The following is a 17,311-nucleotide window of genomic DNA, read 5'->3' on the forward strand; positions in this document are numbered from 1 at the left end:
AGCGACTCGACACCATGCTAACGTGCATCGATCGCCATATGTGCATGGGGCCTCCCAAAAATACTGCGAGTCGTCGTACTTGCCGTCCCCGAGCTAGCTCGACCCCCCCCCCCAAAAAAAAAAGTCCCGTAATGCCATCTTATATAGTTCTTTGTCCCAACTGCTATGCATGATTCTGCATGACACACATCTTACCCCAGTTATATAACCCACTGACCATCCACTCACGAGCATCGTTCTGAATCTTCTGATCATGCATGGAACATGTTATTGACCGATCTCACAGCCAACAATCGCCAAAGGGACCAGCATTTTCAATCTACAGCTACATCGACTTGAGTGGCCGGTGCCCACACTGGACAATTTGGCCGACTTGGAACCATTAGGCCATCGTTCAACAATTCAAATACTGCCCTATAGTCCCGTTTGCTCGCTCGCTCGCTCGTACACCCGATCATCGGGCAACCCTCCGCGTCGTGTGCAACTTTCGCAGGCTTTATTTGTTATTTATATAACTGGTCGTAACACTAATAGAGCCTAATGTTAAGATATATATAGATTAAAGTCGAAATGACATGCCAATTGATTTTCTGCGTAAGTACCCGGTGTACTGCAGAGCTAGAGAGCGGGTCGACAGCCCCGAAACCGCGGCGAATTACGGGAAGGTTATTTTTAGTTTGAAGGGGGGGAAGTACGGGAAGCGGGGATAGAAGAGCGAAAAAATGCCTAGCTAAGCTTAGAAGAACTAGACCCGGGCTAAAAGGGTGCAAACAAAACAAATATCCCGCCCACCCGCACCCCACTCGCTTGCTCTGCTGCCTGCTGCTGCTGAAACGGAAATGGATCAAGGAATCACTTTGCACTGGTATCACGACTTGATAAGTTATCTACAGGATCATCAGTGTGTTCTATATATGGCGGTACGACGTTCATCATGCTTTTGTTTTTGTTTCTTTTGGACGTATATGTATATCTTTGAGTCGAAGAAGTATCAACGGATAGGTTAGGGACTGATAATCAGCTCAAGCTCCATGAAAAGATGCATACATTATTGTGTCACGTCAACGATCTTCATCCGAAAGGCGGTGTGTTCGCCCGAACATTTGGAATTGCTATGATAATTTAAAAATATACATATAGGGAGAGAGACACACACTTGCTTTGGAAAGAAGAATTACTTAAGAAAGTGGGTGAGAGAGAGTCAGAGACGTGTGATAAAGGTCAGAGGTGGGAGCGGGTAGATCCAGGGATGGTCAGGTACAATAGTACTTGCGACCAAGTACATGATAAATACCCCCTCCTTATTTTCGCCCTGGTGAGACTGTACGGGGAAGTAAATATTGGCATGGCATGCATGCGTGGGAGTATTTATGCCCATGGCCAGACAGGAGTCATTCCAGACGATGGAGAGAGACATATAAGTAATAGCGCTAACAATAATTGTAACAAAGGAATTGAAAGCTCATGTTTGGTACTGTGGCTTCATGCACGTGTCCAACTTACGTATCTTTTGTTCAAACTCCGAGAGATGGCTAATACTCACGTTAATTTTGGCACTGCCGAAGCACTCGAAATTGCGCGCGACTCCAACGAGGAAACTGCCCGGTGGCTGCCTCATCATAGTAATGCGATGACGATATCCCTTTTGCGAGATGGTATGAAGTGTTCACATAGCCCTTCGAAACGACAAAGCGAAACAGATTGACGTTGTGGAAGGAACGAGTCGTCACATGTGACGACCAGTCAATTCTGGAAATACGAGTCAGCCGGAAGAATTAACTGGAGACGTTTTTCCTTGGGATCAAAAGGCGGAGTCCATGAAGTTACGAGTCCGGTTGCCCATGAATATAATCATGAGTAGCGGAGGATTCTCTTGATAATTGTCATAGGTTAGCCATTGGATTTATAATGATTTCGCGAATTGGTGTGTGTGTGTGTGTGTGTTTATGTGTGGGGTTGAGGTTGGGTATCATCAGAGGATGACCGGCGAGAGATGATGCCTTGACGGACTACATGACCACATATACCAGTCGGGGCATGTATGATATGGCCTGTTTATGTCTAACCGATCGGAAAAACAAGTCCGAAAGCAAAAGCTGGGTTATCATGCATGGGTTGGGTTGGAGCGTTCCAATAGATGATCAGCCAATAAACAGAGTGATCATAAATATGAAAAGGTACATCAATATACCGGAGTACCAAAAATGAGGTCACTTTCCAGATTGGGTGTTAGCGTGGGGGCGTGCAGAAGTACCGTAAAGCTCTAGGCAAAGGATCTACTAAAGTAGATGTAAGCTCCGCGGTCATATGATAGCAGGCCGATTCGATCGAGTTACTCTTTGCCTCTCTTTGTTCTTTCCTAGGTGATAGTAGGGCCAGTTCCCCTTCGCTCGCAGGCAGGCATACAGACCAGGAAAGCATTACATACGAGCATTAGAGATTACATTCCAACAATATTGCCATGTTGGTAAAAAATGAATTGAGCGGCGTCGGCAAAGTATTTCAAATAAGCGAAATGAGTCAATTGACAAATCCAATTGAATTTGCACAATTCAATCGGGCATCACTCCGAGTTTAGGTCGCAAGCCACAAAAAAAAGCGGAACCGCCACAACACCTAGTTCCACACACACACATGGTTTCGAGACAGAGCGCAAGTAGCGTTATCCGTCTCCCTTGCTATCGGGTTGTTCCATCACGGAGCAAAACACCACCAAAGGGGGGAGGGGGACCAATGCCAACGCCGAAAAGGGGGGGGGGGGTGGGAGGCATGGGGAAGCGCCGTAAAAAGGCGATCAGATCGCACTTTTTGAGTCCCCGGATCATATCCTTCGCGGTTTATGTGGCTGCGCAAAGGAAAAGATGAATCCTATAATCTCCCTTTGATCATAACTTTGGCTCTCTCTCTCGACAACACTCCTCCCCTCAGCTAGTCACTCTCATTCCATTTGGGGCTTTATCTCGAGCAGATAGTAACTCGCGTGTCTGGACCGTATTTCTTTCTCTTAAATAGCCTCGATTTCCAGTCAATCCCCCCAAACCCCAACCCAACCCTTTGATACCCATATTCCAGCGGGGGAATCAATATGCCATTATCTTCTTTACCACTTCCTCCTCCGCCACTCATCCATGGAAAGAACTCCAAGACTTTCTCTTCACCGCCTATGGATGGCTCGCTCACCGTACCCCAATTGATCGACTGGCAAGCCGAACACAGTCCTAACCATCCTCTCTTCGTCTTCGACGATGGTCCCAATAAAGTTTGGATCACCTGGTCCAAAGTTCGTATCGCTATCGAAAGAGCTGCTCGTATCGTTCGTGCTTTGAACGTCCCTAGACTCGGTACTTCCAGCAAGATCATCGGTATCCTCGCATCCATAGATTCCATCTCTTATTTCACCTTGTTTCACTGTATCATGCGTGCAGGGTACATCCCCTTTGCACTCAGTCCACGTAACTCTCCCTCTTCGGTCGCTCATTTACTCACAAAAACGAACGCGACTCATGTGTTCGTCAGTGGTGATCCGAATATGCAAGCTCTTTGGGCTGCTTCTGAAAAGGTTCTTCATGGAGGTGGTCAGCTTGTGTGTAAGGCCGTTATGACGCCTTTTTATGATATCCTGTATGAGGATAAACCGGATGGGCGTACGATCCCTGCACCTGGTGCAGATCTTAACTCCACTGGAATGTTACTCCATTCATCGGGTATGTCCATTCGTTTTTCCATTTCATCCTTACCTTGGACTGAACACCTTCTTACCTCTGGGAAACCCACTTGTTTTTTTTTTTTTTATTGCAGGTTCCACCGCTTTCCCCAAACCCATCTCGATCCTCCACCGTTCAATCGTCGAATTCATCCGAATCCCATCCTACGGTGAACTAGACCTATGTTCCAAAATCATCGGTGCCACAACTCTACCCATGTTTCACGCTCTCGGTTCGATGAACGCCATTCAAATGATCGGATGCGGTGCCATCCTGTCCGTTTTCAAACCTGAAGAAAGACCTTCGTTCCCTTCTCCTGAAAGGGTCATCGAGAGTTTGTTGAAGACCCCCGTTCATATCTTGTTTACTATGCCCAGTTTTTTGGAGGCTTGGAGTTTGAAGAGCGAGTGGATTGAGGTGTTGAAACGGTCGAGGATCGTGGTGAGTTTGTGGTGGTGGTTGTTATGTTGAATTTTTTTTTTGGGCAATGCTTGACATAATAATAATAGGCTTACTCTGGTGGACCGCTCAGCAAAGTCGTAGGGGATAGCCTCGCCGCAGCAGGCGTTCCTGTCTACCCTTTCTACGGAATGTGCGACTGCCCCTCTGCTTTTTTTAGACTGTTCGACATGAAGCTGACTTTTTTTTTTCTTTCTAGTACCGAAACTGCAGGCGTGAACATCTTCATCCCTGCAAAGCTTGATCTCGAAGCGTGGGAATACTGGCGTTTCTCGAAACACATCCACGTTTCGTTGAAACGGCAAGAGGATAGCGATGCGGTAGAGTTCAGAGCTCTGGTCAGTTTTTTTTTCTCTCTCTCCTTTTCACCCCCCACCCCCGGGTTGTTTTCGGAAGGAAGCCCTGACATGTGTGTATTTGTTTGTTCTATTATCTATTAGCGTGGTCCAACGCATACGCCCTCTGGGATAAACTCTGAATTCGATGGAGAGATGGGCCTTTCGACCAGTGATTTGTTGTTGGAACATCCGACGAAGAAGGGGTATTATAGCATTTATGGACGTGCAGATGATCAGCTTATGTTGAGCACTGGGGAGAAGGTTTGTGTGTGACATCACTCTACTACTGCTCAATCTCACAATTTCATTTCATTTTTCATTTTCTTTCTTTTTTTGGCTTCCTCGGTGCATACAGACAAATCCTGGTCCACTAGAGGCTATCATCTCCAGGGATCCACTCATTCAAGGTTCAGTGATGTTCGGTCGTGGGAAACCACACAACGGAGTCATCATCACTCCTGCCCCACACCTTTCCCTCGATATAAGCGATAAAGAGAAAGTGGCTGCGTATGTAGATTCAATTTGGTGAGTTGCAACTTTATTTTTCCGGCTTCCTTGGTTTTTTTTTTTCTCAGTTTGTTATTACCCTTCATATTACTAGGCCTTCGGTTCAGCTAGCAAATGAATATGCACCGTCGCATTCGAGATTATTCAGGGAGGTACGAAAAAAATTGAACACAGCTCTGCGCTCCAGATTTAATTATTTTTCATTTTCATTTTCTGTAGATGATCATCCTTGCTAAACCTGAGAAGCCTTTCACCTTCACCGGAAAAGGGTCTATTCGAAAATCAGCCGTTATCAAAGATTACGATGAAGAGATAGAAACCGTCTACAAAACTCTCGAGAAAGCGGTTTCTTCAAAGGCTAGTGTCAACCCTCCGACCATATGGACCAAAGAAAGCATGCATACGTTTGTGCGGGATGTCGTCACCGGCGTAATGGGAACCAAGATTGGAGATGATCAAGATATATTTCAGAATGGAAGCGATTCTCTTCAAGCGACCTTTATGCGGAATTCTATCGTGACCGCTCTTCGTGACACGAAGGCAAAGGACGTTAAAGGGGAACTCATCGACACTTCGTTATTTTCTTCTGGTTTGATCTATCAAGCACCTACGATCGATTTGCTCGCTGAAGCTCTCTATGGGCTTTTCGATCCTTCCTCAGTTTCCTCCACGACTGACTTTGCCGAGAACAAGATCGCTGAGCTCCGAGCGTTCGTTGATCGATACGCTTCGGATCTACCCATTCACAAACCAACGGATCCTGCTCCGGGTTCGGGTCCAGGGAACAGCGAGGTGATCGTCGTCACTGGAACGACGGGTGCGTTGGGTACTGCGATATTGGCGCAGTTGACGAAGATGTCGACGGTCGTCAAAGTTTATGCGTTGAACCGGGTCAATTCGAAAAGTGGGGGGAAGACGCTTCGGAAGAGGCAGGAGGAGAGTTTGATCGAGAGAGGGTATGATCCGAAGGCGGTGTTGGGGTCGGGTAAGGTCGAGCTTTACGAGATTGATCCGATCTCTTGGGATCTTGGGCTGGACGGTTATGCGTATGAGACTATACGGCATACTGCGACTACCATTATCCATACAGGTGGGTTGTTGTTTCAATTTTGATATGTTGGACCTTCCCCCGCTTTCTCGTACTGATTTCCTTTCTCAGCCTGGCGTGTGGATTTCAATCTTGCCGTTTCTTCGTTTGAACCTCTTTTCCAAGGTCTTCGATGCCTCGTTGACCTCTCCCTCTCATCTTACCTTCCAACTCCTCCAAAAATCCTCTTTGCGTCCTCCGTCTCTGTGCTTGGCACGATCACTTCTGATGCCCCCGCAGCGGAAGTGCACGTCAATGACCCTCGCACCGTGTTGAACGCCGGTGGTTATGGAGAGTCCAAGTGGGTTGCGGAACAGATCCTTGCTCGCGTAGCGCAGGAGACCCCACTCAAACCGGTCGTCGTGCGCGTTGGACAACTCAGTGGTGGGAAGAATGGCTCGTGGAATACGTCGGAGTGGATTCCCGCTATTGTCAAATCGGGTGAAGTCGTAAGAGCTCTTCCTGCCGTTAATGATGTGAGTCTTTTTCTTTCATTTTTCAGCCGTTGTTGATGGATGCCATGGGGTCCTGACGATTGTTGTTGTTGTTGTTTTTTTTCGGGGAATCGAAAAAAAAAATTAACAGAGAGTATCGTGGCTCCCGATGAACGTTGCTGCTTCGGCTTTCATCGATTTCCGTAACACCACGAGCGGTCTAGTTCACCTTTCTCATCCTTACCCTACAACTTGGACTGAGATCTTCTCCCCTATCGCCAAAGCACTTCGTGTGCCTCTCGTCCCTTATTCCCAGTGGCTCGAACTTCTCGAGAAGGATCTTGCCAACCCCTCGCACTCCGAAGTTGAAGCTGCGACTGCCAACCCGGTTTTACGTCTCATCGATATGTTCCGTCCTTTCAAGGATGGGATGCCCGTTACCAAGGCGCGAGAGGCTATGGGCGTACCTGTGCTTTCTAACGTGAAAGCTGTGAAGGCTAGCCCTGCGCTTCGACGGGAGAACTTGAGGAGTCTTGGTAAGGAGGATGCTTTGGGTTGGTTGAGGTATTGGAGGGAGAAGGGATTCGTTTCGAGTGAACTGCACCTTGAGGAGGATGCGGCACCATGGGTAGGAGAGAAAGCGTCCATTCGTCTGACGACGACGACAACTGAGCAGGTAAAGGTAACGCCGCCAGAAGCGGAGTACAGCCTGCCATGGATAGCGGTCGGGTTGTTATGGGCGGCTACTTACTGGATTAATGTTTAATGTTCGACCCTTCTGTCGTGTGGACATCGTGATAAATATTTTGATCTCACCGTTCTCTATTGGAGCATTCCTCAATCATCCTCGATTGGATACCAATACTCTCTAACTCTGTGCATTATCCTTCCCCCTATTTTTGCAGTGTATTCAGTAGCTAATCCTTGACTCGATCCCGCATATGTAGTTCCCTGGCTAGGTTGTACCACCAGTTATATCACATGGCCACATGAGTTCCCATCAAATGTACGGACAGGCTGTCTACCGTGTTAGCACATTACGTATCATGACACATTCAGCTTCCTGCTCATATGGCCCACCTGAATCTGCATAATCGATTCTCAGGACCACGCAGGCCAAGGCGAAAGTCGGGATGGATACATTGACACTATAGCATTGTATTCATGCACTATGTATATGACTCTGGACATACTCTCAGCTTGCCGTCGGTTTTTCCTTCCTAGTTCTCCTGTTCTTCACAACCCACCCAGCGGCTGCAGCAATGAAATCCTCAACCGTGGCTATTCTCGTCGTCATACTTAACGGAATAACCGCTTGCTCTAATGCTAAAGCTCAGTCTCAAGCTAATGCGCGAGAACTGTAATATTACCTAATGCTAAAGCATAAGGTAATATACAATGAGTTACAATGTATAAGAAATAAGAGTCAAAGAATGTTGTAACTAACCTCAGTCTCAAGCTAATGCGCGAGAACTGAAGGAAAAAGGAAACTAATCCAAATGAATGAATATAGTTTGTGGACTTCGCGGATAAGTCCGAAGTGACCAAAATAAGTAAGTAGAAAAGGTGTTGTGACCAGGTAGTCACGCTACCGCAGGAATGTGGCTGTTTGAAAACTCGGCCTCCCATAGCACATGGTTCCTCCAACAATACTTGCTTCCACTACAACAATGATCCTCACTGTCTTTGTTCCTGCATTTTTCAGAGAAACTGTCCGATGAAAAGTGAATGGGGTATGACCCCATTCGTGAGAAATCAACCAAGAAATGACCAAATTTCTGCAATTTCCACCTTTCAATACAGTCCAAATTATATTTCAATATATTAGTTATGTGTTCCCTGTCCATTCCCCGTCCCCCATCCATTCCACGTTCCCCATTGACGGTGACTACATTGACAGAGATCCAGCGATCTAGCTCAATCCTCACATTGGTCGTGATCGGACCATGTCAAGTTAATTAGTTTTGCTGTATTCTAAGGACAATCGCCATCATAAGGACAATAATACTAGCATCTTTGCCATGTCCTAGAAAGCCCAACTGCAGGGATATCATGGTGCTGTCTGTAGTGTCTCAATTTCAGACCTGTCATCAAAAGGGCACATAAATATGGGCACTCATGAAAGCAGAGTCCCCATCAAGCTCTTGTCAGCTAGATCTTCTCTGATAGCGGTCTCTCAGTTCTTTGCTTGAACTATGCACGATCTAAACTACTATGTTCTCAACAGGGATAAGCGTGCCCAATGGAATGATGACCACATTATGGGATTAGCCCTGCCTGCTCCCAAAAACATCCCAACAAGCTTTCCAACAGTTCTTTGCAAGAGGGCATGCTTTATTCTTGCCAGACGACTCTGACCGAGTCCTTGATGCTCTGGATCCCTCAGTGCATGACTTGCCTCCCAAAAACTGGACTGTTCAGTTTCCACCAAATTGTGCAAAATTTAATTTGAGTGGCCGGATAAACACTGACATTAGACTCATTTCATTCAGGGGAAGCACTCCCATCAGACAATCTGACACGCATCAATTGCGAAACATTCATTGTACAGAAGCAGAAAGCTGAGCAGGAGCACACAGACCATCAACAGACTGCTGCTGCCGCCGCACTTTCCACTGCAGCACAGCCCCCCGTGCCGCCTCTGCCCCAACTCCCATACTCTACATACCCAATCATGTACCCCATTGTTCCCTTTCCTAGTCAACCATCCATATTCCTCCCTCAGCATCCTACTTCCTCTCCTCCTATTGCCACCCTTACACCGGTACCTGCTGCAAAGTTGTCACTGAAGTCTCAATTAAATGAAAGAGCAGAAAGTACGTGGTTCTCTCGACTCATGAGCTTCACTCAATAACCCAAATAGAACTACTTGGAATATGCTGCCAATGCAATACACTGAATCCTGACAAGGTGACAACAGAAGCAAGTCTCCATCTACCTGTTGACTGTGCTCCCTCGTTTGTGCTCGAAAAGATTGAAGAAGGAATGGGTGTCAATGTGGCCAAACATGAGATTGGCTACCTTCCAACCTTTGATGGAAAGCGACGATGCGATACACCGGTCCAACTCAAGACTGTAGAGCACATGGAAAAGGCACTGCATGAACTGCATGATTGCTTGTCGCGGGCCCGGACCAATAAAAAACTATACATTATCAATATGGTATGTTCCAAAAGCCCTATCTACACAACACAATACTTATGCTTAATACACCAACTCACCAGAAACCAGTACCCAAAGCTGAAGACCTTGGGAAACGTGGAAAAGGCCGTTGTAACAATACAGTAAACAATGCAATCCAGTCCAACCCGGCTTCGGAGCAATACACTTTGCTTGAAAAGCAGTGGGTGTCAGGGCACACCTGCCTGACCCGGCCCCACCCGGCCCCACTTCACCCGGTACCCCGCCACCCAGTCTTCCCCTACCTCCTCCCCCCTTCTTCTTTCTTTCTTTCCTTCTTTCTCCATTCCACTCCCTCTTTACTTCTCTTTATTTTCTCTTTATTCTACATGGACGACCTTTCCTTGTATCAATGTACCATTGACCCACCCGCAGCGTGCTCACGACACACCCAGCCTGGGCACCTCGGGTGACCCCCGCTATGTCCAGCTCGTGCGTTCACAGCGGATGCCCTCGGGATCCCCCACGGGGACACCTGGGTGACTACGGCTGTATGCGAGGATGACGTGGCACCTGTCATGTGACCTAAGCCGCATGTATATAAACATACCTGAAGTGGGAACCGAAGAAGTAGCCTTCTTCTCACCCTTTTCCACTTCAGGTAAGTAACATAGTATTCCCTTTTAATAATAATAACACCCTTTTCCACTTCAGTCTAAGTGGCAAGGGACTGCCTCCTGAGCCGGGCCCGCCAGTACGCACGCCCGCTCCGCACCCCATGAGACTTCCAGTGTCGGGCGTCTCACCTGGGCCTCCTCTACCCCGGACGCGTCCCTGACAGTGGGGATGTCAGAAATGTGGTGGTCACTGTTGGCCGCATGCCCGGGCAAAGGGAAAACACCTCCACCTTAGCAATGCAATGCTGTCCTTATGGGCACAGCAATGGGTATGTATAATTCATCGCAATCCTTGACATTGATCTTATGTTTATTGTAGACTGACAGTGTTCCCGGTATTGATCTCTACAACCCTCCGACTCATCACTGGTTTGATGTTCCAGCTCTGGGGAAACAGACCAAGGCTATCAATGAAAAGCAATGCCGAGAATCTAAGGCTCTGTACGGGTTGAAGAAACGGGTTTCTTCCACCTGTTTCTTTTCGTTTCTTAATTCAAAAGATGACCGAATCATTCTCGTTTCTTCTCCCGATTTCTTTTTGCTTTCATCAAGAAACAAGAAGAAACTGGCAACTGTTCGGTACGCGGTTTCTTTACTGTTCTTCACCACTTCTTTTTTTTTATAAAACCTACATGTAAAATTAATTGCGAAATGTCATTTCGAGAATGCCTCCGAAGCGGAAGCAAGCTGATCCTGATCCTGGCACTACAGCTGACCCACCCGTCAACAACAAATGATGTCGTGCTCCCAAAGGAGAACCTACACCCACTACTGCAGACCCACCTTCTTCACATGCTGTTTGGAAATCCCGTGAGGAGGCCGAACTCATCCACTTCCTTCTTGAAGTGAAGCGTGCAGGTGGCTCCTCGAACATTGGGTTCAAAGACAAAGTTTGGAACTCAGCTTCTGCGCATTTACATGAGGAATGTGGGACTGTGTTCAAGCCAACTGCTTGCAAGAATAAGTATGGCAAGGTGAGTATCCACTTAATGAGTAGTCATTGACACACGGAAGCTTGAATACTGACTATATCTTTGCAGTTAAAACAGATATACTGGGCTGTCAAACGTCTTTCAGAGCAGTCGGGATTTCCGTGGAGTAGCGAGAATGGTGCCGATCTGGGCCCTGAAGAGGAACAACTTTGGGTTGATTTCATTGTGGTACGTGCTGCACATGCTGCCGATAAACTCCTACTCATGATACTATTTACTAGGAGTGGCCCCTGGCAGCTCCTTTTCGTCATAAGGGGTGGCCACTCTTTGATGAGATGGATGAGATCAATCCCAGACGTGCAAATGGACTCCAAGCATTCCGTGCCACGAGGATATCAGAGCATGATGATGCAGGTGAGCCCTCGAATGGGGAAGTCAATGATGAACAAAAGGTATGGTAATTCCTCTCCTCTTCAAAGCTGCAACTCAGATTTTTGTGGGATAAGGGCAAAATTAATGACTGGACCTGTACTCCTTCTCCTGACCGGGCTCAAACTCGTCGCAATCTTGGCTTTGAGAGCAATGTTGATCCCGAGCTCATCAAATTGTCATCTCTCTCTTCTCTTTCCTCAACTCAGTCACCTCTTGAATCACCAGTGCCGCAAGTTGTCAAAGTTGAAGTACCTGAACGAAAGCGTGGAATCCCACGTTCAAATGCTGCACTTGGTTTCACAGCACTTGCGGAATCAATGAATGATTTTACCAAGGCTTTCATTGCATCATGCTCCACCTCCGAGTCCTCTCCCACAGCCCCTACAACTCCACAGCGGAAAATTCAAGCCGCCAACTATGCTCAAGAGATTGAGGATGAACTGGATGATGATGAGTTGACTTCCCTTCTCAATGTCCTTCAGGAAGAGCCTCATGCAGCAGACTTTTACCTCAGCCTCAAGCGCGATAGTTTGTGAAAGAATTGGGTCAAAAAGAAGATTGCCCCTCTGATGGCACCAAATTTTTTGGCTAACTAGGATAGTATTTCATCACGATAGACGCATTAATGAAGTAGCAAGTATTGTTGGTAGCTATTCCACATTGCCTGAGCTATATTATCGCGGACCCCACCAGCACGATTACTCTCTTGCCTGGTGATTACACCATGTTGAAGTTCCCCAAAACGATGTGAGGGAATGTTTGTGTCCATTGTGCCAAAATTGTTAATCTCATCGGCATCATGGAACCGGATGAAGTTGTGGAGACAGCAAAGTGCAGGGAGAATACGGACTTGAATGGTCATGGAATATGAAGGTGCACGCTGGAGGATTGCAAAGCACTTCTTTATGATACCAAATATGCGCTCCACAGCATTCCGGAGCTGGGCATGCCGAAGATTATACAGCTCTCGATGATTTTGTGGCCTAAGGGGACAGCAGAGGTTGAGTGTATGAGAGAATACTTGATGGAAAATGAACTTGAACTAACCGATGTTGGCTCCGGCCAAACTCTTGCAGATGATACCTTTCCTTTCGATAAGGAACTAGGAGGGTATCGCATGCACCAAAGCCAGCATCTCCAAGATACATTTTTCCCTCTGGAATAGGGAAATCTGTTGCGCGCGCATCACGGTACATGGCCATATCGGCAGTTGACCCCTCCCATCCGCTAAGCACATATTGAAAATAGAGATCAAATGAGCAGGCTGCTAGGCAATTCTGGGATACACCACCCTTTCGGTTGCGTGATGCTTCACGCTCTTCTGCAGATGGATTACAGGGTATGTGTGTGCCATCAATGGCACTGATGACATCCTTGAAAAAAGGAAAGAATTTAGGATTGGATGATATCTCAATTGGCGTTGGCAAGTCGGGTTTGGGTAGGTGGACATATCTCGGGTAGAAGGGGGGTGATGACAGCATGTAAAGCACTTTCTTGAAGTAGCTGATGAATCATCAGTTGTACCATATAGTTGAGACATATGGCAGGTGACACTGATGTTGAAATTGTTTCAAATGAGTGCTGGAAGCGCTCTGCAATGAGTCTTACAGAGAGTCCGGTTACAGAGGTGTATAGGAAGATAGCGACATGTTCTTCAACAGCGAGATATTTTGAATTTTTCATACCAAGGGATCGAAGCTCCGCAACCAGATGACGAAAGACATGCTTGTGGACCCCAAATTGGCCATAAAACCGATCTGGGTGTCCATTTAGCAGATCACGAACCCAATCTTTGCCCCTATAGGGTGAGTCATGGTAAGGCCGTCTCAGAAGATAGCGATGGTGGTACACTTCCACCGCAGAAAGCGCCCATTGAGAAATAAGCAGAGCAATAAATTTCCGTTGATACTTGGTGCGATGTTCTTTGGTATTACCAGTCTTGCGGCCAACGGCCATTATTATATTCACTTTTAAAAAAAACAGGACAGAATCTACAAGCATGTGCGGGATGCCCCGGGGCATGCAGTTTCTTAAAAGAAACTGCTGAAAGAAACGAAAAGAAACGGGTGGAAGAAACCCATTTCTTCAACCCGTACAGAGCCTAAGAAGCGGAAATGCAGCGCTAGTCCACCAAGAACCCCAACAAAGTCCAAAGCCGTGACTACACCAAGCCCCCCAGTAAAGAAGGCTAAAGCCGATGTGACACCAGCCAAACAGCAGCCTGAAAAAGAAACAATAATCCTCTCTTCTGACCCTATAACTCCGGAATTTCTCTATCATCGCGCATCCAAAGTCGGAACTGAAATCATAAATCTTTCATCCTCCCCAACTCCTGGACCTTCCAAGAAGGCCCCTGTCCCTGTTTTCAACCTTTGCTCTTCTGATGATTTTCCCGAGTCCGACACTGAGCATGATGAGCTAGAACCATAGACTCAGTATATAATCGTGAACTTGTTGTGAACCCAAAAAATATTATTCCAATGGAGTTTAAATACATTTCTAAGCCAAATATCCTGAGTGGCTAAACCAGCCACACGTCGACTCGGCAGTCACGGAATACACAGCTTCAAGAAGTAAACCTTTTGTGCGATCCATATCCCTCCCAGATAGCACAGCATCAACATGATTCCTGTTGAGACGGAGCCAATGTTTGATCGTAGAGAAAGCCTCTTCTATTGGGTTTAAGTCAGGGGAGTATGGTGGTAGGAATATGAGATGAACACCACTATAATGTCAAAACCAGTAAGAGCAAGCTTAGATAATTGTGAAGCACACATTGTCAGGGGACGCACGTGCTCGTGCAAGATGCTCCGATAACCTAGTTGTGATTAAAGCCGGGGGAAAGGGATGTCCCCATCTTAGGGTCAGCTATATACATGTAGAGTCCGGCAATAAGGAAACCAAACAGATTGCCGATAGAATCACGTGATCATAGAATGTTCCAGAACAATGCCGGAGATGATCCGGGTCACCGGGGCTTAGGTAAGCGGAGTAGATGGGAATTACCGGCATACTTCCCACGCGCATACACGCAGCCGGCATAGGGTCCAGGGTCATTGCTGATCCCTGACACACATACCCGTCAGCGCACATTTGCTCAAGCTCATCAGATTTGTAAATCGACATGTTATCCATAACAAGAACAGATTGAGGAAGCGGGAATGGGTTCATGCAAGGAAGGATGGAACGAATGAAATCATTAAATGTGTCGGATGTGTATGCTCCCTCCTGAATATTGACATGGAGTATACCTTCGACACTGAGAGCAGGGAGTATGGAGTACCTGAGAAGAAGCTATTAGAATTGAAGCATGGATTTAGAGTTGAAGATGTTACATACTTGGTTCCTTGCACAAAAAAATCCCGGCAACGTGCTCGGTCACCAGATGGTGCCCAGCCATGGGAGCGTGAAGAGGTGTTGCGATTGCAACCTGTCTCATTGACAAAAACAAGCTGTTCAGCTTGGTAGTTCCGGCCCATATACTGCCTAAATGCAACTCGTAATTCTTCATTGCGTTCTGATGCAACTTTTTGCAGCTGTCAGAAAAAATAACTTCTTCAGAATGCTAAAGAAGACATAAAATGTATAATAAGTACCTTTTTGTATGTGAGACCCCGTTGCTTCAAGCCTTGCCAGATAGTCGATTGGCCAACAGAGACATTGTGGTAGATCTCTAATATTCGTTGTATTTCATGAAGGTAGAGATCTGGGTTAAGCTCGATATGACCTTGCATCAGCTGGTCGATAGATTGAGCACTAGCACCAACCAATTGCCAGGATATGTCGTACTCACATCCAGATCCCAGTTGTTCAGTTTGCAAGTCTGCCCACGGTTGCCGATTACTGAAATGTGTAGCTTGTGAAATCTCCTCAGTAGAAAGGGTTTCGGACATTAGGATGATGAGTCGCTTCATGTCTGGAGTGGTGTGCTTAGCACCCATGAGAGTGACTGTTGTGAGTGACCGTTGTGCAGAAGTTCAGAGCCCGGACTTGTTTTGATCATGGCCAATGTGAGGATGGGAATTGAGAACTAGATTGCTGGGACTTTAGTGTGCAACAGGGAATGCGGAATGGCTGTGCAAGCGCTAATTACTCTATTGAAATATAATTCGGACTGTATTGAAAGGTGGAAATTGCAGAAATTTGGTCATTTCTTGGTTGATTTCTCACGAATGGGGTCATACCCCATTCACTTTTCATCAGACAGTTTCTCTGAAAAATGCAGTCATACCCAGATGCTGAATGGTTCGGTAATACCTGACCACTGTGGGTAGTAAAGCCTAGAGTTGGGGATGAACTTCACATGAACCACATGAACCAAAGTTTGCAAACTTTCAGGGTCCAAGGACAGGCTAGTCAGCCAATCAACCCACCCTATCAAGGGGTGTTTTTTATGCTTCAAATAGGGCCTAAACAGCCTATTTCAATGTGGACATCCTGGTGATGCAGCTTGCTGCCAAAAATGGACTGTGGGAAAATCTGAGGACGTCCTGATAACTATGTGCCCTGCGATGTTAGGGGAAGTTGTACATATGGCTATTTACATAAATAGTAGACAGGAAAATGGAAAAGATAATTGAATATCAAGGAAATTAGGGCTGAGGCAGGGGAATGGCCAATGTAATGGCGGTTTCTCAATGATTTCGAGCATTATACTCTGCTTTCAAGGGGATTTTTAATGCTTATAAAGATTTTACAAGCCATTGTAGATAACCATATCTGGTATGCACCTGCACAAGCCCCTTTCCCATGCACTATGGGTAGCTTGAGAGGCTGGCATCTCTGTCAAATCTCTACCAATTTGGAAGATCTATCACTTACAAGTACATAAAAACTCTGGGTAACATTCTGTAAGGAAATATATAACCTTATAGCCAGGTATCTGTGTCAGGGCAATAGCCCCGAACCCCGACCCACATGTAATTAGATACATATAGTCACGTGGGTAAGCAGGAACCTCTGGGGAACTGCTTACACACCACCGTAAAATACACATACGGCCTTGTGTGCTGAGCTACCCAAAGACCTCACACTTTTTTAAGTGTATGAGGTGTGTTTTACAACACAACCCACAACAACTATCAACTCTTAACATCTGACTCGGTAGCGCCTATGGTGCCTAAACATGCCTGCAAGGGCAAAGTCACATCTGCAGCGACACTAAAAAGAAACGAGCGGTTCATTAAAAAACCGCAATCTCCCATCATGGGAGATTCAAGCCAAAAGCCGTCGTCAGACGATGACGAGGATCAACATGATCCGGCATTAGCAACCACATCAGGGCTGGCCCCTGAAGGTTTTAGAAACTTACGTGGAGTAAGTGCAGGGCCTAATACCCCCAGAACTCCACGACATACTGATCTAACCCAAGCTGGGGAAGTGTCACGACCCGGCGTTCCCCGGGGCCAGACGACCTCCTCCCTGACCCTCTCCCACGCCCGAACACTCCCCGCACACTCCGCTCGCTGCCCGTCGCCGTCTAACCACTTCCCGCCACCTCTCCACAACCCCTCTCCTAATTGTCGTTGAACGACCTAGCGGCGCAGAGTGCCGCAACCTGTTGTCCCATGTTTCACTGCACCTTGTTACCTTGTGGCAAAGGTCACGCTTGACCTTCGCTG

At 46.8% G+C, this 17,311-nt stretch overlaps 2 protein-coding genes across 2 annotated transcripts; both read left to right on the plus strand.

Annotated features, from left to right (window-relative positions):
* Window positions 1-2,757: 2,757 nt before the first annotated feature.
* EI90DRAFT_2966231 (uncharacterized protein) lies at window positions 2,758-7,574 on the plus strand. The gene is made up of 10 exons (XM_039055560.1): window positions 2,758-3,704; window positions 3,799-4,145; window positions 4,214-4,296; window positions 4,363-4,501; window positions 4,604-4,762; window positions 4,857-5,026; window positions 5,103-5,160; window positions 5,228-6,098; window positions 6,168-6,571; window positions 6,681-7,574. Exons 1-10 carry the CDS (start codon window positions 3,086-3,088, stop codon window positions 7,293-7,295), a joined length of 3,465 nt encoding a protein of 1,154 aa, XP_038921775.1. The 5' UTR covers window positions 2,758-3,085; the 3' UTR covers window positions 7,296-7,574.
* A 1,150-nt stretch (window positions 7,575-8,724) lies between these two features.
* Window positions 8,725-9,817, plus strand: EI90DRAFT_3012290 (uncharacterized protein; the record flags this gene model as incomplete). Its single annotated transcript, XM_039056556.1, has 4 exons — window positions 8,725-8,841; window positions 9,081-9,345; window positions 9,393-9,691; window positions 9,761-9,817. 4 exons carry the CDS (start codon window positions 8,725-8,727, stop codon window positions 9,815-9,817), a joined length of 738 nt encoding a protein of 245 aa, XP_038921776.1.
* Between the last annotated feature and the right edge of the window lie 7,494 nt (window positions 9,818-17,311).

The sequence above is a fragment of the Cantharellus anzutake genome (assembly GCF_015039405.1).
Source record: "Cantharellus anzutake strain C23 chromosome Unknown EI90scaffold_5, whole genome shotgun sequence".
Lineage (NCBI taxonomy): Eukaryota > Fungi > Basidiomycota > Agaricomycetes > Cantharellales > Hydnaceae > Cantharellus > Cantharellus anzutake.

What these genes read in the sequence shown, in the direction of transcription:
- EI90DRAFT_2966231 (XM_039055560.1), top strand. Translation starts at nt 3,086, where the DNA reads ATGCCATTATCTTCTTTACCACTTCCTCCTCCGCCACTCATCCATGGA. An exon ending in GCGTATGTAGATTCAATTTG is followed by an intron (nt 5,027 to 5,102) that starts GTGAGTTGCAAC and finishes TCATATTACTAG; the next exon opens with GCCTTCGGTTCAGCTAGCAA. An exon ending in GACTACCATTATCCATACAG is followed by an intron (nt 6,099 to 6,167) that starts GTGGGTTGTTGT and finishes TTCCTTTCTCAG; the next exon opens with CCTGGCGTGTGGATTTCAAT.